At 40.0% G+C, this 26837-nt stretch overlaps 1 protein-coding gene across 4 annotated transcripts in view; it reads right to left on the bottom strand.

The window, feature by feature from the left end:
- Nucleotides 1–2319: 2319 nt before the first annotated feature.
- Nucleotides 2320–26837, bottom strand: part of LOC131237309 (probable diphthine methyl ester synthase) — a 60033-nt gene continuing 35515 nt past the window's right edge. For 2 of the 4 annotated variants that reach the window (XM_058235009.1, XM_058235010.1), the window contains exons 5-8: nucleotides 17801–17840; nucleotides 17428–17519; nucleotides 6739–7010; nucleotides 5573–6280 (exon numbers count right to left, since the gene is read on the bottom strand). In XM_058235009.1, coding sequence (XP_058090992.1) covers nucleotides 6790–7010; nucleotides 17428–17519; nucleotides 17801–17840 — 353 coding nt within the window. In that variant the 3' untranslated portion in view covers nucleotides 5573–6280; nucleotides 6739–6789. Of the gene's footprint in view, nucleotides 2490–5572; nucleotides 6281–6737; nucleotides 7011–17427; nucleotides 17520–17800; nucleotides 17841–26837 lie in introns of those variants that run through there. The other 2 variants (XM_058235011.1, XM_058235012.1) reach the window with 2 other exon arrangements.

A 26837-nucleotide genomic window follows, 5' to 3' on the forward strand; every position in this document is an offset into this window, starting at 1 on the left:
ATTCATATAGATGCATGATTAGAATGTATGATGTGCACTTAAATTGTAGCCCACACAATTTGTATTTCACATCTCCTATCATAAACTAGTAGCTCAATTAGTTGAATCATTTGTATATAGTTTATATGGTTGGAACCACTTAGCTTGGAAGCACAAGTCTTAATTATTCTAAATCAGCCCACAAATGGTCAATTAAATGCCCTAGCAAGATTCACTCAATCCTGACTAGAGAAAGACAATAGGCTTCGGTATGAGCCCATTCCAAGTTACCGACAAATGTGGGGCCTACCTGCTTTGTTCAAATGCCTATAGAGAATTTATGTTAGTCTTCGTATTATAACAGAAAATTGACGTATGAACAGTACCTCGAAAACCATTAAAATGCCACATTTAGAATTAATGGGCTAGAGCCGGAGTTTAGCCCACATTAAATAAAATAGCATGCATAGTGCATAAACAACGATTAATGCTATCCATGATTTTTTTTCAAAGTGGAGCCCTTAATGAATGCCAGAACGTGGTAGAGATCTTTATGTAATAGACCCGAATCAAAGCAAAACCCACCAAATACCCAATTGAGGCCCATTTCCCTCTCATTTTCTTCTTCCCTTGGATTTGTAAAGAAAATCCATCTCTTAGATTTATTTAAGGCAACCATGGCTGCAAGGTTTACACCGAAAACGAAGGGGCACGCTAGAGAGAGAGAGAGAGAGAGAGAGAGAGAGAGAGAGAGATGCCATGAAGGCAGCCACTGTTGCAACAATCCGGCTACAGAATGCTACGACGCGCACCAGCCCCCTTTTCCATATTTCTGTTTCCCTTTTCTTTTGGTTGGTAGTTTCTTTTTCTTTTTCTGTTTTCTTTTCTATTTCTTTTCTCATTTGCAAATACATTTAGTGATTGAGTTTTAATAATTAAAGAAAGGGGCAGATGATGATCCATATATGAAATGAAAAAAGCATTATAAAATTATATATAATAAAATTTTAGATTTTAATGGAAAAAAGGCCTCGTTGCTCAATGTTCGTAAACGCAAATCATAGATCCATCGCAAGTTGGTTTGAAATCACTTGACAGACCTACTAGATGGGTAAGCCTGCCGTATTTAACGGTATGTTCACGAGATTGGAGACCTATGCACAGCCAAGTCCAGCGATACACCTAACGATTACAGGAGTGGAGATGACATAAAAGGAGTTTGAATTAACCCTATCACATCTAATCACTCTTCCCTATACCAATCTCTTTCTTTGAATTAAATTCAATTTTTTAATTTCTCAAAGAAAATTGAAAGAGAGGAATGGAAGGGAAACTCACATGAGACCCACCCCACCCACTAGTTGTTACCCACAAGTGGGCCCCACGGGTCCATATACAATAAGAAGATGTGGGGTCCACATGATAGATGAGGGCCATCCAACCTGTCCAAATGCATCACCTCATTATTAACCGCAGCTACAAATAAATAAATAAAATAAAAATAAATAAATTAGCCTTATCCAACACTTAAGTGGGCCAAAACACGAGAAACAATTGAGAGGGAATGCCCACCCTTGCCCACTAAAATTTCAAAGCAGCCTGATTTTCTCCTCACCCTTCATGCAGACAATATGAAGGGTCTGAATGTCCTAGATTTCACATACACAAGGTGGACCATCCATGAAAATCAACGGTGGACATTCCCTCCCGTGATGTGTCCCACCTGATTCATGGATCAGTACGATTTTTGTACCTGTGGGCTAACATGTACTGAGCATGTGTGCCCAACATCTGTCAGGTAACACCATTGTCAGCCCAACATTTGTCAGGTACCACCATCTTACTAGTAGATCTCCACCCTAAAAATAATATCGACTGATATCTAATACATTGATTTCTGCAAACTGAAATGAGATGAAATCATTTTTAAGTGACAGCCAAATAGGGCCTTAACCCATCTCCATGCATGTACAACCCAGTGCATCTACATAGCAACATGACATGTGACCATCAGGTAGGCCCTACAATGTAGATGCCATTAACAAACATAAAAGAAATCATGCCCATCCACTAATCAGGCAAGGCAGTATCAAACAGATAGATGGCCAAGGTTCTTTTTTTGTCGATGTTTTTTAGAGACATTGACCTAAAGAAATCAGGCTGGTCCACTCATCAGGTAGGCCACAGTTCATCAGAGAAACCGATGGCTAAACATTTTTTAGCCATCCAATCGTATGATGCCACTGCAGCCTACTAATCACCAACATTGCAAACATGAAGCTTGATGTGGGGCTGGAGATCCTGCTGTGGATTGAGGACACCAACCAACAAACTCAAAAAGATTTTTTATTTTTTATTGTTCTGTTTTTGAGGATTTCTGTACATGGACATTGTGAGTTCATCAGTACAGGAATCAAAGCATCTTCAATCAACTAACCATTTGGACAGTCTTAGATATTTTGAAATGCTACTTTGACCGCAGATCCCAAACAACTCCAGAAATCATATACCTACCAACCACAGACAGAGAATGGAAGAACAATTTCAAAATTAATATGTTGAGAGCGAACAACGAAAGCCAGGCATCATGGTGAAAAGAGCAAATGAGTAGAAAATAGACTAAGAACTCTCATTTAATCTGCCCCAGCTTGTGATGGAATTTGGCACAAGGCCACTGTCAGTCGACCAAGATGTCTGCTAACCAATGGACATCTGTGAATGGTTGGATTGAGGATGGAAGGGGTTGTGATGATGAAAATTCTTCTCAAACTAATTGTGGAGATTGTCAAGAGTGAACGGAGATGAAAAAAAGTTTGTGAAGCTGAAGCAACTACTTTTGAAATAACAGCAATAAAAGCAACGCCCAGAGAGGGAGAGTAAAGAGCCCAAAAGAGGATACCTCCTTTCACTAGTTCAAAACCTTGCATTTTTCCATTTTGTCGGGCATAGGCCTGTTACCCACTATTGCCCGAGTCCTGAGGCCACTCATGCACACATGCATCACAGATCCCTGTGTGGACGCTACCAGAAATTTCATGAGTTCACAGCCTCTACTAAGATGTAGGAAACAGACCACTCCATGTGAGAGATGAACGGTAATGGATGATCCTCAAACTACATTACAAGTCTCCAACTCGTGTAGGTATCTTCTAGTCTTTCAAGGTGCTCCAAATCTAACAATGTATTATTCTCATCTAGTCTCCCGTTGCTTGTTGATGTGGGACCTTTTGTACCTTGGGTGGTCCTACGGACTACCGTGTATTTACCCTATTAGTTTATTAATATAAATTAGAGAGGGGTGTTATTGAACCCTAATCTCTCAATTAACCCCAAATTACAAGTTGACATGGTATTAGAGAGGGTAAAACCCTAGCTCCATCTTCTCCGTTTTCCGATGCCTACCGTGCTGGCGGAGGGCCATCCATTTCTGTCATCGATCCAGCTGGCTCTCTCCTCTCTTCCCTATCACTGGCGAGCCTTAAGTCGCTCTTCAAATACACCTGCCTTAAGTCGCTCTTCAAATACACCTATCACGGACTCCCCCATGAACCCTCGCCTCTCTTCCCTATCACTGGCGAGCCTTAAGTCGCTCTTCAAATACAACTATCACCGACTCCCCCGTGAACCCTCGCCTCTCTTCCCCATCTCCAAGGGCGTGGTTTGACAAGTTCAGCAAGGTGTTGCTGATTTATGGCTTCTATCAAAGTAAGGTTAATCACTCAGTCTGCATGAAGCGCAATGATAAGAGTATGATAGCATTGGTTGTATATGTCAGTGACATTGCCATTACAGGAAATGACACATCTAGCATCTCATAGCCCAAGAAGCTCTTCGGAAGCATTTTCAGACTCAGGATTTGAAGCTGCTTTGCTATTTTTTGAGCATCGAGGTCCCCAAATCAAAGTTGGGCATTAACCTTTTCCAAAGGAAGTGTGTTCTTGATGTGTTGAAGGAGATGGGCATGCTTGGATGTAGATTTTCTGATGCACCTATGGAGACTAGTGAGAAGTTATTGGATGACCAAAGACAGTTGTTTGACGACCTAGGTAGATATAGAAGGATGGTTAGCAAGCTAATATATCTTACAATCACTCGACAAAATATTGCATTCGCCATCAGCATTGTGAGTAGATACGTGCACCAACTGAGAATTCTGCATTGGGAGGCAGTTCTTAGGTTCTTAGATATCTGAAGAAAGCATCTAGCCAAGAAGGAGATCTTATATAGAGCTAAAGGTCATCTTCAAATAGAGCCATTTTCTGATGCTGATTGGGTAGGTTTTACCACAGATAGGTAATCCACTTTGGAATAGTGTACTTTGTTAGGGAATATTTAGTCACTTGGAAGAGTAAGAAGCAACGATGGGTCGTTCTAGCGCAGAGGCTGAGTACAGAACCATGGGTTATGCCATTTATGAGCTGCTATGGCTCAAGTCCTTATTACAGGAGCTTCAGTTATTTTCAGTTATTTTCAAGTGGTCCTATGATACATTATTGTAATAATAAGCAGCGGCCCACATCACAAATAATCCAGTCTTCCATGAGACGACTAAGCATATAGAAGTCGACTTCCATTTCATATGAGAGAAGATCACTTCCAAGGAAATTACCACATCTTATGTTCAGTCCAAGTCACAAGTTGCTGATATCCTCACTAAGGCCTTACCATACAGACACTATTTTGAATCGTTGTTCCTTCACTTTAGGGCAAGACAATCTCTGATTTCCCCCGATTTCCTGAAGACTGGATTCAACATATATTTGTTCCCAATCAATAGGAATTTTGGAGACGAATAGCATGGGAAATGAAGCAAATTTCGAAAGCGGAGGTTTGTTGAGGACCCGAGCTTCCTTCTTGATTTCCTTCTATTGATGACGACCCACCCATCTTTCGACCTCCTATCTCCCGAGATTGTAGCCTTCAAAATGGTCGGAGCATTACCGAGGATTCCTCCATGACCACCATTGAAGTGGAGAGAGCTTCTCCCACTCCGATTCTTGTTGCCCGTCATCCTCCATGTTGCAAAATTCCATATGCCATTGACCCAAATCTATGTAGGCTATCACCAGGCTGCAGCCGGAAGGACCGTCAAGAATGACCTTGTTGGGTTCTCGAATCCGGCCTTCAGCTTCAAGCCAGGCATCCCATTCTTCTCTATTCAGCATTATCTCAGCAATATCCCCTGGCGATTCCCAGAGCTTCAATATTTCTTACTTGAGGTCCACTTTACTCGGTAGTGCTAAGAAAATATCATTCATTTTCATTTTTCCTCTTCATTAAACTGAATGTTCACAATTCATTTCATGTGCATCCAAATGCAACCTAAGAAACCTTTTCTGACCTACTACATCTGGTAACCAAAGTTCATAATATTTATTGCACAAAATAAAACAATACATTCAATTTTTCAAATCTGAAAAAGTACAGAAAATACTGGAAAAACTGAAAAAAAAAAATGCAGACATTATAGATAGGAACTTGGAATTCACAACAAAAGAAAATGATAAAATGATTAATCATATCCATTCATTTGTGAGGATGTAGATGAGTATTAATGTCAAGGAAACCAACTGAAAATAGAAAGGCAGAGGCATCAGATATAACTATTGTCATATTTAAAGGTGCATGTCTGCACATCAGAATCAGGGTTCTTCAACTCAGTACAATCTCTTTCAAAGTGGCCCCATGGCAAACACTTTCTGCATAGTACAATCAATCAAACGTCCATCTACACCCCGCTCAATTGGGCCTCTTTGCTGCCCCTGATCGTCATTGTTCCTTCTGATATTTAGGGCCTGTTTGGATACTAGTTTTTTCTACTTACAGCAGTAGATAAGTAACTTATTTGAGATAAGTTTGGTTTATGATCAATTATGAGTAACCTTTTTTACTAAAAAGTTACTCGATTGCTTTAGCTTAATAAGTAGAAACCAAGATAAGTTAATTGAGGCATAAGTAGCTTATCTTAAGTAACTTACAATCCAAACACCCCCTTAATGACTTCTTTTAATTATACATCATGCTTCTAAGATAATTTAAACTGAATGCAAAATATAAACTTTAAATTATCTATCCTAGAATGTGGTAATTGAAGCACCAGCTAACATAAGAAGTCATGGACAATGGTATCAAAGAATAGGAGTGATTATGTCTGTTCTTCAATCACTGGCTGAAAATGGTCCTTCTAGGCTTCATTTGCTTCCCTTTTTTCCCCTCAACCCAAAAAAAATTTAGCTCATTTCTTTGTGAGCATGCAGTCATGCTTCTAGCTTTTGCAGTCTCTTTTTATGTTGCTTGTTTCCTGTTTGTACAGAGGATGTGAGTTTGAGTGTCAGAAGTCATAGGATGATCCTAAGGTGGTATTATACAATTCCTTGGTCCAAAGCATCTACACGAAGCTTGGGTTTTCAGTTTCCGCAAGTGGGTCCCATGGTTCACTAATCTAATCCATTAATGTGATTGGCCCCACACTGGAAGACACATCCACCAAAACTCTCCCAATGAGATCCTCCTAACACTTCAATTGGTGGTCGGAAAATTGATGGTTATTAAGAAATGCAGCAACAGTCCACATTCAATGAAAAAATGGCCAAAGATTCTATGGTGAGGATCTTCCAATCTGGGATTCATGTGCATGAGCCATCCAAGCGGCACCATCATATCATCAATTGGATTACTGAACCATGGGCCCACTTTAGAACTGAAAACCCAAGCATACAGTGGAAATTCTTGAACTGGGCGTTTTAGACATTTCCTGACCTGTAAAGAGTGGAGGCAGGCTCCTTTCGGGTTCCTCTTACAGAGCCCAGATCAGGTAGTACATTTCTCTTTTGGCTCCAAAGCTTCTGTTTTGATGGTGTAGAAATCCAGCATCTCGTCTTCCAAGGGATGGGTCTTGCCTACTATGACAAGGCAATGCAAAGGTGGTCCAAAATCAACTGCCAGTAATTCTCTCATTGAACCAGCAACCAACTTCTGATCTTCACTTCCAAGGCGAGCGAAACCAACACACATCGAGTCCTCATTGTAAGCTGCAGAGTAATGCAGTAGCAACAAAACATTATACTACTAATTTCCCTCCACAAGTTCCTCGAATATGTAAAAGAAAAAAGAAGAAATAGAAGAAGAACAACAACAAAAAGACCCTCAATAACAAAGTATGTTAATGCAAAGTGTGCATACAGTCATATGAAGTTAAGTCTTTTATCAATCAGGCTGTGATAAGATAAGCTGAAAATGGACCTAATAGCTCAAAGGGAAACACATTGAGGTGCAATAATATGCAGTTCTTCGTGGGATTGCATGCCTTGATGTAGAAGCAATCAGATTCAGTCTTATTGTCAATAGGGAGATGATTGACAATAAGGAGGTTTTATGTGATTCAGTGGTGGGTTTTGATTCTAATCATCAATAGGATGAGAGGTGAGTTCGGCCTAAGTTGGACCACCTTGCTTCTGAGAAAATATCCAGAAGCAGAAGAGACAGAAGCATCAGTCAACAAGGAAGTTAAGATGGCTGTCTTTTCATTGGGCAGAGACAAGGTGCCCAATCCGAATTGGAACTCCCTATTGTGTTTTTTTTTTTTTTTTCATATCTTTTGGGAACAGGTTAAAGATTATTTGATGGCATTCACTTCGCAATTCCTACCCATAGCCTGTTTTTCCAGCAAGATGGCAGCTTCTTTTATTGCTCCCATCCCTGAGATTGAGGGAGCTGAGAGTCTTAAGGACGTTAGGCCCATCAGCTTAATTGGTGGCCCTTTTAAAATACTGATCAAAATCCTGGCAATGAAATTCTGGAAAGTTCTTGGTAAGTCATCTTGGGGATGTAAGGGGACTATTAATGGTAGGAAGATTCTGGATGGGGTGCTTGTTGTACATGAGTGCATAGTTCCAAGATACAGACAAGGAACTGTTGGAGATATGTGAACTCAACTTGCAAAAAGCATATGATCACATGGATTGGAAATTACCGGATAATATGCTTGAGAGATTAGGATGCAGGGTTAGGTGGAAAAGGTGGATTTAGGAGTGTGTTAGTTTGGCTACATTTCCATATTCACGAGCTCGAGATGGTTGTGTCAAGAGTACCCACTCTCCTCATTCTTCCCCGCAGTCATGCTTGGAGATCTAAGCAAAATGTTGGAGAAAGCAGGATTGGAGGGATTGCTTGGGAAAAAAAAAAGGGGTTGTTACATTCTACCCCCCTAAAAGAAAATTTTCATCCTCGAAATTTACCCGAAATATTCTTCAAACAAGTAAGGATACTTCTCGCGCATTTCAGCTTCCTGCTCCCACGATGCTTCATCAGCTCCACCATGATTCCACAACAACTTGACTAATGATACCGTCTTGGTTCTTAACACATGCTCCTAACGGTCTAAAATGCAAACTGGCTTTTCCACGTAAGATGTATCTTCCTAAAGCTCAAGATCTTGCCAATCGACGATATATAAAGCGTCTCTTTCGTACTTCCTTAGCATTGAAACATGGAAGACATTGCGAACACCTGACAGCTATGGCAGCAATGCAAGTCTATATGCTACAGCTCCCACTCGATCTAACACATCAAAAGGTCCAATAAACCGAGGGCCAAGCTTTCCCTTTGTATCGAATCGCATCAAACCCTTCATTGGCGAGACTTTCGGGAATACATGATCCCCCACTGAAAATTCCAAATCACTTCTTCAGTTATCCGCGTAACTCTTTTGTCGACTTTGAGCTGCTTGAAGCCGTTTCCAAATGAGCTCCACCTTCTCAGAAGCATCTTGGATAATATCTAGCCCAATCAAACATTTCTCTCGTAATTCAATCCAACAGTTAGGAGCATGGCAGGGGCGTCCATACAATGCTTCATATGGAGACATACCGATAATTTCTTGATAGCTGTTGTTATAAGCGAATTCAACAAAATGTAAGTTATTGTCCCAACTACCTTTGAAATCTTCAAGCATGCACATAACAAATCTTCAAGTATTTGGTTCACATGTTCAATTTGTCCATTGGAATATGGATGATAAGTTGTGCTAGTCTAAAGTTGTATCCATGACCTCCGGTAAACTGGTCCAGAATCGCGAAGTAAAACGAGGGTCGCGATCTGACACAATGGAACTACGAACTCCAAGCAATCGCATGCACTTCCTCCAAAATGTCTTCCTTCAGTTCTGGAACATTAGGCACACAAAGACGATTGTGATACCGAACTCCCTTATCTTCCCACACTTTCCAAACGGATGCCTCATCACCTTTGTGCTTAGCCACCATTTTCACCAACCACTTGTCATTTCCTTGTGCTTCTATGATTCTTTCCTTTAATGCCTACTTTAATACTATGTTACATAAGCGAATACGTTGTTATCGAAATTGTAGTTCAACATCGAAGTCCTTCACATAGTTCATCATTTACCGCACTTGAACCATTAGGCTAGCTATGGTTTGTTGCTTATGTTGCTTCCTTCTAAGGGCATCTGCCATAAGATTTGCCTTACCTAGATGATATAATAGCTCAAAATCATAATCTTTCAGGAATTCGACCCATCTTCGTTGCCTCATATTCAGATCTTCCTGGGAGAACAAATATCGAAGACTATTGTGATCTGTGAAAAGATCAAACCTTTCGCCATACAAATATTGTCACAAAATCTTTAAAGCGAACACGATTGTGTCCTATTCCAAATGGTGAGTCGGATAATTGCGCTCATGATTCTTCGGTTGCCTTCCGCATACAGAATCACCTCATCTTCTTGCATAAGTACACAACCAAGGCCCAGAATCAATGTGTCAATATATATGACAAATTTTACTCCCTCCTTTGGAAAAGTGAGAACAGGAGTAGGGGTTAAAAACTTCTTCAAATTAACAAACACTTTTTTGCATTTATCAATCCATTTAGAAGGCACACCCTTCCGAGTCAGACTTGTTAGTGTGCCGGAAATTTTAGAGAAGTCCTTGATAAACCTCATGAAGTACCCAGCGAGTCTCAGAAAACTCCTAACTTCAGTTACACTCTTGGGCTGCTCCCACTTCATCACTGCTTCAATCTTGGTTGTATCAACCGCAACACCATCCTTTGTGATTACATGCCCTAGAAATTTAACACTGCTTCCAGAATTCACACTTGAAGAATTTGGCAGATAGTTGATTGTCCTTTAGAGTCTGTAGCGTTGTTCTCAAATGTGTCTCATGATCTTCACTGGTCTTCGAATAGATTAGTATATCATCAATAAACACGATGACAAATTGATCAAGATATGGCTGAAATACTCTATTCATCAAGTCCATGAACACAACTGGGGCATTGGTCAGCCAAAAGAGCATAACCAAAAATTCGTAGTGCCCATAGCATGTCCTGAAGGCCGTCTTATAAATATCTGACTCCTTAATATGCAATTAGTGATATCTTGATCTTAAACCAATCTTTAAGAAATAATATGCTCCTTTCAACCGATCCAATAAATCGCCAACACGTGGTAGGGGATACTTGTTCTTAATCGTCACTTCATTCAGCCGACAATAGTCTATGCATAAACACATATTGCCATACTTACATGTGAACCCATAATGAAGTACTGGGCCTGATGAAACCCTGGTTCTTCAATCCTTCCAATTGTTCCTTCAATTCCTTTAGCTCAACTGGCAGCATTCAATACAGCTACATCGATATTAGGGCAGTGCCTTGCAACAGATCAATACTGAAGTCTACATCTCGTCAGGGCAGTAATCCAGGTTTATCCTGAAAAACTTCAGGATAATCTCTCACAAAAGGGATTTGTTCCATGCTCAACTCTAGCGACTCCTCTTCCTTCAGCACCATAATATGCTCCACATTATTATCTTTCTGTACTCCCAGGACTTGAAAAGATTCTTTTCCAAGAATAGAAAATGTGGTGGTCTAAGCACAACAGTCAATCTTAGCATGGTTAGCGATGAGCCAATCCGTTCCTAGAATGACGTCATATCCTTTCATTTCCATAACCACTACATCAATTGGCATTATAATACTGCATATATTGATTTCACAGGACTTGCATATTTTGTTCAAGGTAACCGTTTTCCCTGTTGGTGATTCTACGGTAATTACTTTACTAAGGTTGATAGGTTTCAACCCTAGTTGTTTCAGTACGACACTTTGCAATAAATAATATGGTGGCTCCAGAATCAAGTAATATAGCAATAGGTTTATCGATTACATCAATTGTACCTTCTGTAACATTGTTATCTACTTCTGGTTCTTTGACAAGTGTTATAGCATCTAGTTTGGCTTGAGACGGCTTTTGCCTGAAGGGTTGTCCTCCTTGGTTCTGAGATACTAGAGGTCGAGCTGCTTGCTGACGCTGATTCTGTTGATATTGTTGTGGTCGGGGAGGCAAGGATCGTGATGCCTACGGATAAGAAAGAAATGGTAGAAATGCCTGTGAAGACTGCCCAGACTGCTCAGACGGTGCAGGAAGTAGCAATCGAGGGGGAATCTGTTGAAATGGTTGGATCTAGCCAATATCCCCAAGTCGGGTTCTGCAAAAATGTGCTTTGTTTTCGTACTTCCGGCAATATTAACAGTTCACCGAAAAGAATTGATCCTGACTACTATGTGCTTGAAACTAACCACTAGTTCGCAGCCTCTTCTCTAACAGCTGTTGCTGGCCTGATCTGACTTCCTATCTCTTTTATATGTACTAGAGACTTCAAGAACCGCTCACTATCTCTTTCAGCCCGAAGAGCCTTGTCAACAATTTTAGAATACTTTTTAATATCTTCACAACAGAACTTGGTTCTAATATTTTGACAAAGGCCCTCAGTGAATTTCGTGATTTTGTATTCCTCATCTTCCATCATCTTCGGAATATCTTGATAATTCAACAAATTTCGCCTCATATTGTGTCACTATCATCAATCCCTGCTCCAGTTTCAAAAATTCAGCCATCTTTTGATTACAATAGGCCTTAGGGAAGTATTTCTCATTGAATTTACCTTAAAATTCTCTCAAGTCCACACACAGTCAGTTGTGACCATCCTTTTAGCCGATCTCCACCAAACATCTACTTCTCTTTGAAGCATAAAAGACACCAATTGTACATTCTCAGCATCAGGGCAATTCATCGCTTATAATATCTTCTCGACTTGCTTCAACCAATCTTCTACCACCTAAGGATCTACAGTACCTTTGAACAACGATGGCCATAGCTTTATGAATTTCTCAATCAAATCCACTTCACGTGTCTACTCAATCCCAACTGGTGATGCCTGATGATGAGCTTGAGGTGCTTCGTTCAAATTGGCCAACATGTTCCATTGAATTACAAATTGTTCCTGTTGTTGCTTCAACATGGCGGGCATTTGATTTACTAATCCAAATGCCACATCCCACGACTGCGTGTTGGGTCCGTCGAAATTGGCACGCATTGCAGATGAGGACAAAGGCAATTGGGTGCTTGCTCAAGCCCCACCTTGATCTGTTGCAGGTGGAGGTACAGGATTCTGCGGTCCCTCTTCAACCTCGTCCCCTTCGACTACATTCTCATCATGTTCTGTATTTGTCATTTCATCTTCTTCCAAAATAGTAGTGTCCACCACTGGGTCACGAGGAAGGGTAGCGTTAGTAGAAGGGATTAAGTCACGGATGCTACGTGTCTTATTAGGGGCCATGGTTTTCCTATAAGAAAGGAATTTTGGAATTTAGTAGTGATTATGGATTTTTAACTTTTAACTTTTCACTTTAAAATAACAAATGTCCAAATAAAGTACTACAAATAAAATTGTTATTTTAACCAAAAGTAATTATCAAAATGAAAGACACTGTCAGTTAAACCGACAGGACACCAGTTTTGGGCAGATTCAATTTATGTTTGTTGGATGTGGTTATAATCACTGTTTAATATACTTAGGGACTTTAAATTAAATCTAAAATTTTTCTGGGATCCTATTACAAGTATATAGTCTCTTTGTAAAATTTTAACTCAATCTTCCAACCACAATTTTATTTTATTTTTTTAATTCTTGCAGTTAGACCTGTCTAGAATTTGATAAATTTTGACCAGCTTGTACTAACTCCCCGAATCAGCATAGTGACTATCATATTCGAATTTTCTAATTATTTTTATTTTAATTTAGACTAGTCTATCTTCGATCAGGCTTTTGAATCACCTTGACCGGAGTAGTACCTTTATAGTTACAAATTTTACAAGTTGGGTGATTCTTGCTGCCCATTGTTGTCCAACAAGACTTTGTGGACTAAATATCTTAAAAATTCATTATAGTTTAAACTAACCCATCTCAACACAGAATATACTCAAATTAGAGTGCAGGGAACATCCTACTTAGCTTCTAAGGTCTTTTTTTTTTTTTTTTTTTTTACATATCAACGAATATGAAACCCTAATTTTTGTTTCTACATTCATTATTTCACGCAACTTTCCAATAGAAAATCCCAAGCGTTATGTTTCTAATTTCAAGGGGGCCTACCAATTATGTAAATAAATAGGCCACATAACCTATAGGTCACACTAGGTTTTACAAAAAGCCTCGCTCTGATACCATTCTATCATGCCCCACAATTCAGATACCGAGTGTGTACCCTCAGACCCGAGTTACGGTCCATGACTCGTACATTCAGTGCACTTAAATCAGTGAGTCACATCATTTTAATAGAGGCACAACATAATCTGAATTCTACGTTCTCATTAACTTCCATCAATACACTCATATCAACCATTAATCCATTCACAAACATTCACCACCACACATCCATAATAATCAAGAATACTAACATATTTCTATCCACTCATTTAAGACTTTTATTAAGTCAGTGTTCAGAATCATCAAGGTATTCAAAAATTATAAAATATAAATAAGAAGCCATTTCGAAACAGAAATGAGAATAATTATAAGAAACACATGTCCCATTTAATCATTCTACTGATCCAACATTATAAGCTCGTCTTCGGTTAAATATGGCCATTGTTCCTGTGGACCATCCACTAATTTGGCCCCATGTTCTTACTTTTTAGTCATTGTATCTGCTTCAATTCCATTTGTACGGTTTTTCTATCAATACATCGTCAACTGGCCAGGCCCAGTGAGTGAACCCCTCATGGTTTGTGCACGATACAATTAAAATAATAGACAAGCAAAGCATAAAAATCAGAAATACAATGCAAATGATGTAATTAATGCGAATGTTGTGAATGATGCTGATGATGCAAAGTAGGCATGGGCAAGGCCCGCATTCCCCCGTAGCTTAGATAATCAAGGAGATTTTTGGGTTTACCCCTTACGTGAGGATTACTCATCTCACCCATGGCTCAGATCATCATGGGACCCATTCAAAAATTAAATTAAATTAAATTAAATTTCGATTCCAGCGTTGGAAACCGAGTGCAGTTTCTAGACATTGGAGACCATCTTGGGCCATGAGATTGTGGACCCGATAGTGATGTGTTGTATCCACCCCGTGCATTTGGTTTGGAAGGCCACTTTGGGCTCGGGGTGCAAAATTTAGGACATCCAAAATTTGTGTGGCTCGTACCATAAGAAAACAATGGTGGTGGTCCGATAATCTTCAAGGTTTTTGCGGCTCCCACAGATTTCAGATTGGACCGAAATTTCTTCCAAGGTTCACCACAGTGGTGGTAACCATGTAATCAGTTCAGATCCTTGTAGTAGGACCCACGTTGGGAAAAAAAATGTATTATATGTACATAATATAATATATTTCTACCATATGTATTATAGAAGGGGATGTGGATGTATGGTAAAACTTATCCAAACCACAGACATGTTTAGGACAGCACATACGCATGCTATAATATGTGTCATCATAGCATGCTATTACAAGATCCAAGCCATCCATGTGGTGGGTCATCATATAAGATATTTAGCCTGCCTTGTTTTCCGGGATAGATAAGATAAACCCTATCCATTAGGTACATTACCTTGTAGAACCTAAGAATCACTCTCATTTATAGCCTCAGTGATTAAAACAAATCAAGGGTTTTATGAACTTGATCCTTTGTCATCCATTCATTTTTAATATAGTGATGCATTGCATATGGATTATAGGTATTCCCTAATTTGCTCCATCAGATTTCTCTCTAACTTTCCTCACAAAATCATTAGGAGAGTAATCCCAACATGTTTCCTCGCCATATGATTAAAGTAAATTGTTGTATTGCTATGGTTGGTTGTATTATGATTACGATTGTGAATGACTGGATTGAATTGATTATGGACTAATTAGTGCTGAGATATTATTAGAATTATGAACATGTGAAATTCCTCTCATATAGAGAGATGTATGTGACAGTTTATATAATTATTGATGCATTAAACACTCATGCCTTGCATAGTTAACTCTCTTGTACGGTTACCTAGGGGACAACACATTGTACCCACTAGAAGTCCACTGTATGTGGAAGCCTGCCCAATGGGGGGGATGCGGGCCTTGCCCATGCCTACCAATGGTGGAAGCCTTCCAAGTGTAGATGCAGGTTGTCGATATCCAACCCAAGCAAGTGGATGGTTTCTATTTATACCCACTTGATGCATCATCAACATCATTCATAGCATTCGCATTAATTACATCATTTGCATTGTATTTCTAATTTTTATGCTCGATTGTTATGCTTTGATTGTGTCTATTATTTTAATTGTAGCGTGCACGAACCATAATGGGTTCACTTACTGGGCCTGGCCAGTTGACAATGTATTGATGGAAAAACTGTACAGATGGAATTGAAGCAAATACAATGACTAAAAAGTAAGAACGTGATGCCAAACTAGTAGATGATCCACAGGAACAGTGGCCATATTTAACCGAAGACGAGCTTACTACGCTGGATTACTAAAATGATTAAATGGGACATGTTTCCTATTATTATTCTCATTTCTGTTTCGAAATAGCTTCTTATTTATATTTTATAATTTTTAAATACCTGGATAAATCTGAACAACGACTTAATAAAAGTCTCAAATGGGTAGACGGAAATATTTTAGTTAGTATTCTTCATTACTATGGATGTGTGGTGGTGAATGTTGGTGAATGGATTAGTGGTTGATATGAGTGTATTGATGGGGATGTTAATAAGAACATAGAATTATGATTATATTATACATCTATTAAAATGATGTGACTCACTAATTTAAGTACATTGAGTGTACGAGTCATGGACTGTAACTTGAGCCTAAGGGTGCACACTCAGTATCTAAATTGCGGGGCCTAGGCGTGATAGGATCCCAGGTAGAAATTTGGGGTTCCAGTTTGATGATCATATGCTTTTATTTTGCAATGATAAGGACGGATAGGTTGATAATTTGGGAACAATTATCCAGTGCTATGAAGAATGCTACAAATTAATATCCAGAAAACGTGAATTTGGGGGCTTGGCAAATGTCTTCGGCTATAGGGAAAGTAATTTGCCAACATCCTATCTTGGCCTTTATTGTGCATTGGGAAACCAACGAAGGTTGCTTGGGATAAGATTGTGGAGAGATTCATTTAGTTCGAAGGGGAGAGATAGATCTCTCCTTAAAGAGGGAGAATCATTCTCAATAAGGCGACCTTGTCCAATATGCATGTGTATTACATGCCCTTGTTCCAGAGCCCAACGAGTGTGATCAGCATGTTATAAAATATTCATAGGAATTTCTTATGGAAAGGTTTAGAGGAAAGTGCAGATTCCACCTGGTGAATTAGGAGGAAGTCAGCAAACAAACTAATGAAGGTACCACTGGCATTAGGGAGCTGAAATTGATGACTTCAGCCTTCTTTTAGTGTTTTAAGCACTACGTTGGACTTGTTGAAAGTAATTTGAGCTTCCAACAAATTAGCAAAGAGCATGCCATTGTCATCTGAATCTCAGTGCCCTAAAAAGGATCAAGCCAGAGCTTGTGCAACTTATTCATAAGCCTTGTGAAGGACATCATATCCTCATCAAGGAGATTGCTTTGTAGAATTACATTCCAAAAGATGGTGCCCAATACAATCATAGCAATCTGCAACTTACGCCCTTTTTCAGATGGAAGAGGATGGGAGAAAGCATACGTCAAAGATTGATACTGGAATAGCAACATTAAATCATGATAATGGAATATTCATTGCATGGAAAAATCATCATAAGTGTTCACTGTGAAGTACATTTAAGAGGAAGAAAAAAAAACTCTTCCCTGATTGAGGGATTTAGATTGAATTTAGCTTTTTCAGTTTCATGTTTAGAGACGCGTGAAGAACAAAAAACTTTCCAGAATAGTTTCAATGTGCTTTTCAATATGATGATACATGGACCTTTCATAAATAGTGTTACATTTCTTTATTTAGACTACTCATTTTAATACCAATTATTCTCGAGATTTTTTTTCCCGAGAAAAAAATAATAATAATAAACAAAAATGAACAAGATGATACTTGATGCATAACCTGACATGAGTCAAGAAGATGGTCAAGGTTCAAGAAACTTACCAGATTCTCCACTTATTTGTTCAACCTCCAAGAGCTGTTCAATGGCAGTGTTTATTGTCATATATTTTGGTGGTTCATAGCGCTTTCTTCCTCTGGAAATATTCAAAGTGCAGGGAGCAGGAAGAGCATTACTACAATCAGTTATACAAGAAAACTAGAAACCAAAAAATTAAGAAGAAAGCAATGACTAAGGACAGCAAGAAACCAAGCACATGCTTTCAATGGAAGGCCATTCAAACGAGCATAAATATCAAGTCATGCTTGAAAACTTATAGCCATTATTCAGGGCCATAGGAACATCATAGAGATAGAGATAGAGAGAGAGAGAGAGAGAGAGAGAGAGAGAGAGAGAAGACACATCAGTTCAGAATACCTGCACAGAGATTCTAATGATGGCTCTTTCACACGTATATCTGCAATTTGTAACATATTTCTAATGAGATTCTCAGCGGCAGAAAAAAGTAAATACATAATTGAAGTGTAATTAATCACATGGTGGTGAAGAAAAAGAGAAGAAGAGAAATCTTGGAGAAAGGGTTGTTTAGAGAATAATCTCTCCTCCGACACCCTAATGATATTTTATTAACCCTGATGAACATAAAGGAATGGTATCCTGAGAGAGCAGTAAAGCATATACACAACACCATTACAAATAAGACTTCATATGCGTATAAAATCCCAAACACTCAGATGCACATACATATGCACGCAATTTACTCCCCTACACTCCCCCTCAAGCTGGAGCAAAAATGTTGTACATGCCCAGCCTTACTGTAATTGCTTGAAGATGCGAATGATAAATAACCTTTGTAAGAAGATTTGCGAGCTGATCATGGGTTCAAACATGAGTATGAAGAAGCCCAAAGGATATCTTCTCACGAACAAAATGACATTCAACATCAATGTGATTTGTTCTTTCATGAAAGACCGGATTGGATGCAATATGAATAGCTGCCAAATCATGACAATACAACAGAATCAAAGTATAAACAGACATGCACATGTGACAAGAAGAGACTGAATCCAAATAACCTCAATGGATCAATACTCTGCTTCGACCGACGAACGAGCAACCACTAACTGTTCTTATCTTTTCACAGAACAAGGTTTCCCCCAACAAACCGGCAGTAACCAAAATGGAACGATGTTCTTCAGAAAACCCAGCCCAATCTACATCACAATATGCCTGCATGTTGAGGTGACCACAATCGGCATACAAGAGTTCTTTACAAAGAACAGATATCAAGTAACAAAGGATTCTGTATACGGCATCCAGATGGTGACGGAAAGGAGACTATATTACCTAATTAACCATGTTCACAGCGTACGCAATGTCAGTTTGAGAGAGAGTTAAGTCTAGTGGTATGATTCTCGATTAGGGTGCGAGGGGTCCCCAGTTCAATTCTCGGAATGCCCCATGTGACCATTATATCTTTGGGTCCTTACTCATGCCTTAGTGGTAGACTCACAAGAGTTTTAACACAAGGTCATGGGTTCAAGTACCCATTGTGGTGTGAGTGCATGTCTTTAAAAAGGGAAAAAAAATAAATAAATTAATTAATTAATTAAGCTCCACAACTAACCACCAATACATATCAGGGTCATTGAGAGCCAGACTTCATATGATGAAGAGGGTGGTTAACCTCAAGTGGCGTAGACAACAGTTGAGCACCCACATCCCTGTCCCATTAAGTAAATCAAGAGCATATTTCCTTTGAGAAATAACATACCTCCCATCGATCGGCCAACCTCAATCCCAAGAAAGCAATTGAGCAAGCCTAAATCTTTTATCCCAAATGATATAGACAGAAACTGATTTACATTAGCAATCGTACTTTCACAACCACCAGTGAGAACAATATCATCCACATAGACCGCTAAGCCAGTGAAAGATCGACTAGTGTCTTTAATAAAGACAAAATGATCACACGCACTTCTACAAAATCCAATCTAAGAGATGCCCTAAGCTTCTAAGGCCTGAGGTGAATGTTTGAGACCATATAAAGCCTTCTTCAATCTGCAAACGTTTCCTCTCGTGTTAGATGGCCAAAAGCCAAGTGGGAGAGACATGTAAACTTCCTCATGGAGATCGCCATAAAGAAAGGCATTCTTCATGTCAACCTAATAAAGAACCAACGTTTGTGAGATGTTAAAGATAAAAGGACACACACAGAGTTCAACTCAGCAACAAGGGCAAAGGTCTTGATGGGGACATCATGCGTACACGCACGTCTCCCACCTTACGCACGTACTCAAGGAGGAGGAAGGCCCCACTATCGATCTAGATCGACGACGACATCTATGGAGGACCTCTTAGTTAGGGGGCCGTGCTATGGAGCATTAGAGTGGACCCGATCATCATAGTGATTCCACCATTGGATCTCATGATCGTGGCCCACTATCCTAGATGATCTAGGACTTTGAGTTTTGCTTATTATCGTTATTAGGAACATCATGAACAGTTTTGATTGCATTGATTAGTTGTTATTTTTGTTACTACGTCTCTAAGTAATAGTGTACACACATGGCGCGGCTTTTGAGGTTTAGAGTTTTCTTATAAATAGACCACCCCATGTAGGTTTTGTTTTCATTGAAGATTATGAAAAAAATTCTGCATTTTCCTACTTATCTAATTCTCTGAGTTGAGGAAATCTAATTGGGTGCGAAACCCTCCCTTCTTCGAACGGCTAACTACCATGGTACGAAGCCACACCCATCCCAAATCACCCCCACCTCCTACCCTCAATATTCATCATCTCCCACAGCCATCCAATCTTCAAATCCACCCCCTTTTGCAGCCAATCCTTCCTCTACAGCAGATTTGCAAAATCAGGCTCTACAGGAAGGCTAAAACTTTGGCGGAGCACCGTGCGCAGACCGGACGTTGGATCAACCTAAAATTTGGTGTGGGTGGCCTACTCCTGGTCGACCAGACCTAAGCTTTCCCTTTTTGGGTTTGTGGGCCCCACACACGTGCGGGCAGGATCCCACGCACGTGCGTCTGGACCCAACCGTTGTACACACGTGTGGATCATCTCGGGTTTGTCTCTCTCCTCTATTTCACTCCTCTCTCGCCTTATTTCCCTAACCCTAACCCTAGATAATCCTAAATCCCATGTTCTATTCCACTTTTGTAACCCTAGGTTTTCCCGAATTGAAACATGTGAATTCCTTGGATTGGGGAATAATCTTTTGCATGTGTGGATGAATCTACTCTCCTTTGAGCATTGCTTGGTCTATAATTTTTAATTGATCCGGCCCTAACATGTGTAGGCTTGGACCCTCGTAGATTCCCCTTGTTGAATGCTTGACTTTATGTAAGATGTGAAATTTTTGTGATTGTTTCTAAATTAGTATGATCTAAAGCCTGAAATCTTGCATATCATATTTAATTTTCATGTCCTGCATCAAATTTGGTATCAAGGCTTAGGATTTTCATAGAGGAATGCATTGCATGTTTAGGGTTTAGTCTATTCACGTCTATTTTGCATCAAGTCTCATCATATAGGACTGTTTAGGACCCATCATTCACAACATGGATTGCTGAATTTTTTGTTGTCAGAAAATCCCCAATTTTCATGGCTGAATTTTCTGTTAACGAACTATCTGGGCAGTTATGTTGCTAGAATTTTAGTAGCGTTATGTAGTTTCCCTCATATAGTCCTATGGGATCATTTAGTCCCATTTAGATACAGTGTATTAGAGGGTCTTTGAGTTGAGTGAATAGTTGTATGCCCACATGTACTGGTCGTGGTTTTGGCTTGCACCCTATACTAAACATGGAGCAATTGCAAGAGTCAATGAACAATATAACCTGGCAATTTGAGTCTTTGGGTAGGCACTTGGAACAACGTATTGACCAACGCTTTGAACAACTTAATGTGCATGTTACCCAACTAGAGACCTCCGCTTGGGCAAACCCCACCATTGGGGAAGATGCCCAATCTCAGGCAGGTGGTCATGAGGATAGACAACGGAATGGAGGTGGCTAAGGAATTGGTCATGGGCGCGCACCCGTGCACCCACCCCGCGAGGGGTATCATGACCGCTATGACCCAGATGCATGACTCCTCCAGGGAGTTAGAGTAGAGGCCCATGGTAACTTGGACCATAAAGCTCTTCTAGATTAGTTGGCAGATATGAACTACTATTTTGAGTGGTACGACATGTCGGATGCTCGTCGAGTCCGATTTGTTAAGATGAAGCTTGTGAGCAAAGTCAAGAGGTTTTACGCTACTGTGGAATGAAAGAAAGAAAGGTCGAGGGAGCCCCCAATAATCCATTGGGGAGAAATGAAAGAAACTCTTAAGGAAAAGTACCTCAATTTCTCTTATCACTTGAGGTTGGTTAAATAATGGCAGTCTCTTCGACAAGGTTCCATGGGTGTGGCTGAATACATTGAGAAGTTCAAAGAGTACTTGACCCAGTGTGAAGTTGATGAGGATCCCGTACTCTCTTACTCGATTTAAGACGAGCCTCCATTCAGACATTAGGAGAGAGTTGCTCATCAAGGACAGACATTCTTGAACAGATGTATCAAGTAGTGTTGGAGGTCGAGCAATACCTCAAAACACATGTGGAAAGGCGGTTTAAGCCTCGCGATTCTAGCGCTAAGGCCAACCCTTCTGGGGCTAAGCCTAGCACTGTATATCAATACAAGCCTTCCAGTAGCGTTCAATTCGGGCTCAAGGATGATAAGGGTAAAGGAGTTATCGGGTCTAGCTCGCACAAAAGTGATGCAACTAGGCATTTTAGATGTCAGGGGTGTGGTCACTTTGCCTACCAGTGTGGCACGAGAGAAGGCACCAAGGTGTTCCTTATTGATGGACAAGTAGAAGAAAGTGATGGTGAGGAGGAAGAATATGAGCCAGCAGAAACTCCTACTGATGAGGAAGAGGGAGCGCAAGAGTCTGCGACCCTTGCAGTTGTGCGTCGCGCCTTTGCACAAGCAAAGAAAACCGACGATTGGAGGTGCAACACGACCCTCTATACTCACGCAAAATTTCGTGATAAGAGCTGCAAGATGATCGTGGATAATGGTAGTTGTACCAACGTGGCATCAACTGGCACTGTGAGTCGTTTGGGCTTGGAGCTTGAAGCCCATTCTCAACACTATAAAGTGTCTTGGGTTAATGAAACTTCCAGTCTAGTCTCGCACCAATGTCTTGTTTCTATTCAGTTTGGATCATATAAAGCCACACTTTGGTGTGATGTTGTTCCTAGGAAGCCTATTGATCTTGTCCTTATGTCTGTCTTATAAGTCATCAGAGTCTGCAGAGTTCTTTGCACATCACATTCATTCATTGCATCAAGAAACTAGGCAAAAGATCAATACTAGTAATGAACATTACAAAATTTCGGCAAACCAACATAAACGATTAAAGGAATTCAATGTAGGGGACTATGATGGTCCACATCAGGCCAGAGCGGTACCCTCAGGGAGCCATTCGTAAATTAGACGCACGTAGCACTGGACCATTCAAAATTATAAAACGAAATAGTCTCAATGCGTATGTGGTAGATCTTCCACCTTCCATGGGAATTAGTTTCACATTCAATGTGAAGGATATAGTTGCATTTCAAGGGACCACTGATACATTGTCCGGCCTTGCACCGAACCATCCTGATTCCCCAGACCTTTCCCTTGATTCATGGCTTTTTCCCTATCCATCTTCCCAGCCTCTACCTCCCATACCTACCCTTCCCACACCCAGAGAGGAGATAGAGGATATTTTGGACCACCAAATAGTATAAACATCGGACAGCGGATTTCAAAAGTTCCTGGTCAAGTGGAAATCACACCCAACTTCAAATAGTGCCTAGCTCACTGAGGAGCTTCGGAGACATGATCCTGACATCTTGGAGCGGTTCAAGAGTTTTGTTTCACCAGTGGCAAAATCTTTGCAGCCGAGGAGAGTTGATGGGGACATCATGCGCACGCACGCACCCCCCACCCTACGCCCGTACTCAAGGAGGAAGGCCCCACTATCGATCTGGATCGACAACGACATCTATGGAGGACCTCTTAGTTAGGGAGTCGTGCTATGGAGCATTGGAGTGGACCTGATCATCGTAGTGATTCCACCATTGGATCTCATGATCGTGGCCCACTACCCTAGATGATATAGGACTTTGAGTTTTGCTTATTATCGTTATTAGGAACATCATAAACAGTTTTGATTAGTTGTTATTTTTGTTACTTCGTCTCTAAGTAATAGTGTGCGCAAATGACGCGGCTTTTAGGCTTTAGGGTTTTCTTATAAATAGGCAACCCCATGTAGGTTTTTTTCATTGAAGATTATGAATAAAATTCTATGTTTTCCTGCTTCTCTAATTCTCTGAGTTAAATCTAACTGGGTGCAAAACTCTCCCTTCTTCGAAGGGCTAACTATCGTGGTGCGAAGCCACACCCATCCTAAATCGCCCCTACCTCCTACCCTCAATATTCATTATCTCTAGCAGCCATCCAATCTTCAAATCCACCGTGCACAGACCAGACCTCAAATCAGCCTAAAATTTCATGTGTGGGTAACCCACCCCTAGCCGACCAGACCCAAGCTTTCTCTTTTTGGGTTCGTGGGCCCCACACATGTGCAGGCAGGATCCAACGCACGTGCGTCTAGACCCGGCCGCTGTCCACATGTGTGAATTATCTCAGGTTTGTCTCTCTCCTCTATTTCACTCCTGTCTCGCCTTATTTCCCTAACCTTAACCCTAGATAATCCTAAATCCCAAGTTTTATTCCACTTTTGCAACCCTAGGTTTTCCCAAATTGAAACATGTGAATCCCTTGGATTGGGGAATAATCCTTTGCATGTGTGGATGAATTTACTCTCCTTTGAGCATTGTTTGGTCTATAATTTTTAATTGATCCAACCCTAACATGTGTAGGCTTGGACCCTCATAGATTCCCCTTGTTAAATGCTTGACTTTATGTAGGATGTGGAATTTTTGTGATTATTTCTAAATTAGTATGATCTAAAGTCTGAAATCTTGCATATCATATTTAATTTTCATGTCCTGCATCAAGTCTCCTGATAATTAACCCAAATTTTTAAGTAAACCCCTTCGCAATAAGATGAGCCATGTACCAACTACCAACCAATAGACCCGTCTAGATCATGTTTCTGAGCCATCCCACAACATGTTTATCATTGGGACAACCAAGAATATCACATTGTACTATTCAAAAGCAGCCACTTTGCCCCATCATTGCGGCTTTCCAACTACGATCAACCTAGGCATTTGTGACATTGGTGGGAATAGAAACAGACGGGATGGAGAAAACGAAAGCTTTAAAATAAGGTGAAACAGAATGGTAAGGCAAAAAATTGCCAATATGTGAGAGGTACAAGAACGTTTTGCCTTTCATAATGCGATTGGAAAATCTAGAGAAGAAGACAGTGTTCTGCAAAACAAAGGTTATATGGTGTTCAGGAAGCTCTAAGGGCTTGTCCAACTACTTCCTTCGAGTATACACCTTTAGCAACTTGTCTACTAACTCAAAAATAACTTCACTTGCACCCATAAGATCATCAACAACAGGAAGAGAAAATGCATCACTACGAAAAGGAGTGGAGAGCAGTTGTCTGTGTGGAGAAATAGCGAACATTTTCAAAGCACATAACGCCCTTGGAAATGTACCTTTTTCAAGTCACAAGACAATAGCACTTGCATCCTTTCTAGGTGTTGCACGTATCCCAAGAACAGGCACATAATTAATTGAGGACTGAACCTGTCCCAAGAGGATCCTAAAACTTGGACAAAACATGCACAATCCTAAAACTATTTTTGTGAGAACAGAAAATAGTTGCAGATCAAGATATAACAATTTTAGAGGATGACTATTTTCAAGCAATGGGGATGGCATCCTATTGAGCACATAGTCCGAGTAAGGACTACCTCATCCTAGTAGATCTTCACAATATGCACCCTTTTTAAGATGGATCTAGTGACCTTCAAAAGATGACAGTTTTTCCATTCTACAACTCCATTCTCCTGAGTACACGGAAAAGATGTCTAGAATCCTACATGATTAAATATGTAAAATTGAAGATCATGACAAAATCAGATCGAAGAACTTTATCTTCTGATCAAGCTAAGAATAATTTTATGAAAAACTTTAACAGTAAGACGGTACTCCACTTCTAAATATCATCAAATAAATCTATGTGAATCAAGAAAAGTCATCAATGAATGAAATAGTACTTATAACAAAAAATAAAAGTAACAAGGGCAGGGCCCTACATAGCAAAATGAATTAAATCAACAGAAGTTGAACTTAGGGGTAAATGTAGTAAGACAATGTTTTGACAACTGACAAACACCATGTTTGAATTCCATGTCTAGTTGAAATTTATTGGGGAAAAAATCTAAGGCAGCTAACGGACAAATGACCTAAAGAAAAAATCTGGAGTTGGACAAGCTCTTTATTTTTAAGACACAATTCCGAGACGACTAGTAGAGATGTCACCAGTATCAAACAAGTACATCTCTCGATATTCACGCGTCCACCACCAATCCTCGTCTTCGTTTCCAGATCCTATATAACACAGTAGGATGGGAAGAGCGTAACACAATAATTAAGCTATTTAGTTAGATCACTAACAAACAATAAATTGGAAGGAAAGGAAGGCACATGAAGAACAAATGGCATCATGGATGAGGATGGTTGATAAGCTCCTCTCCCAAAAGCCCTGGAAAGGAACCATTAGCAAGTTTGATGTACCCATGGAAGAAAGACAATTGAAGAACCTGCGAATATGGTCAAAACAACATTTATTGTGAGCTAAGGAAAATGACTCGTGGTAAAGACAAGATATACTTCGACCAAACGTGCTCGAAATTATTTTTTTTTTTAACTTTGATTCTTCGGTGGATATGGGCACAAGGTCGATATCTCCATTTAACACCTCCTGTATGTAGTGGTGGTGCACTTCGAGGTGCTACATCCTTGCATGTTATTCATAGAAAGATAGATCCATCCATCTATCCTCTCCAATTTATATTTTGATATCTCGAATGCGGCAAACGTGACCTTACATATTGGCCATATGATCTGTGGCACTGGTGTGAATAATCCAATACATGGAAGGATGTGATGGGACTGTGCAGAATGAGCAGATGTACGTAAATGACTACTAAAAGTACCAACCGAATAAGAAGTCCAAAGCTCAGCCAACTCCTAAGGAAGATCATTGACGGTCTTGCAAAGGGCACTAATTTGATCCGTGGAGCTTGACACGTCATCTGAAATCTGCTCCCCCTCAACTTCAACACTATTAGCCACAGTATTTGCAAACGACTGTCTTTTTTTTTTGAGATAACAAAAACTTTTATTAGAAAAAATGCTGAAGCGGATAAAATACAAACCCAAGCACAAAGCTAGAAGGGAAGGGCAGTCAAGGCTA

The sequence above is a fragment of the Magnolia sinica genome, chromosome 2 (genome assembly GCF_029962835.1).
Source record: "Magnolia sinica isolate HGM2019 chromosome 2, MsV1, whole genome shotgun sequence".
Taxonomy (NCBI): domain Eukaryota; kingdom Viridiplantae; phylum Streptophyta; class Magnoliopsida; order Magnoliales; family Magnoliaceae; genus Magnolia; species Magnolia sinica.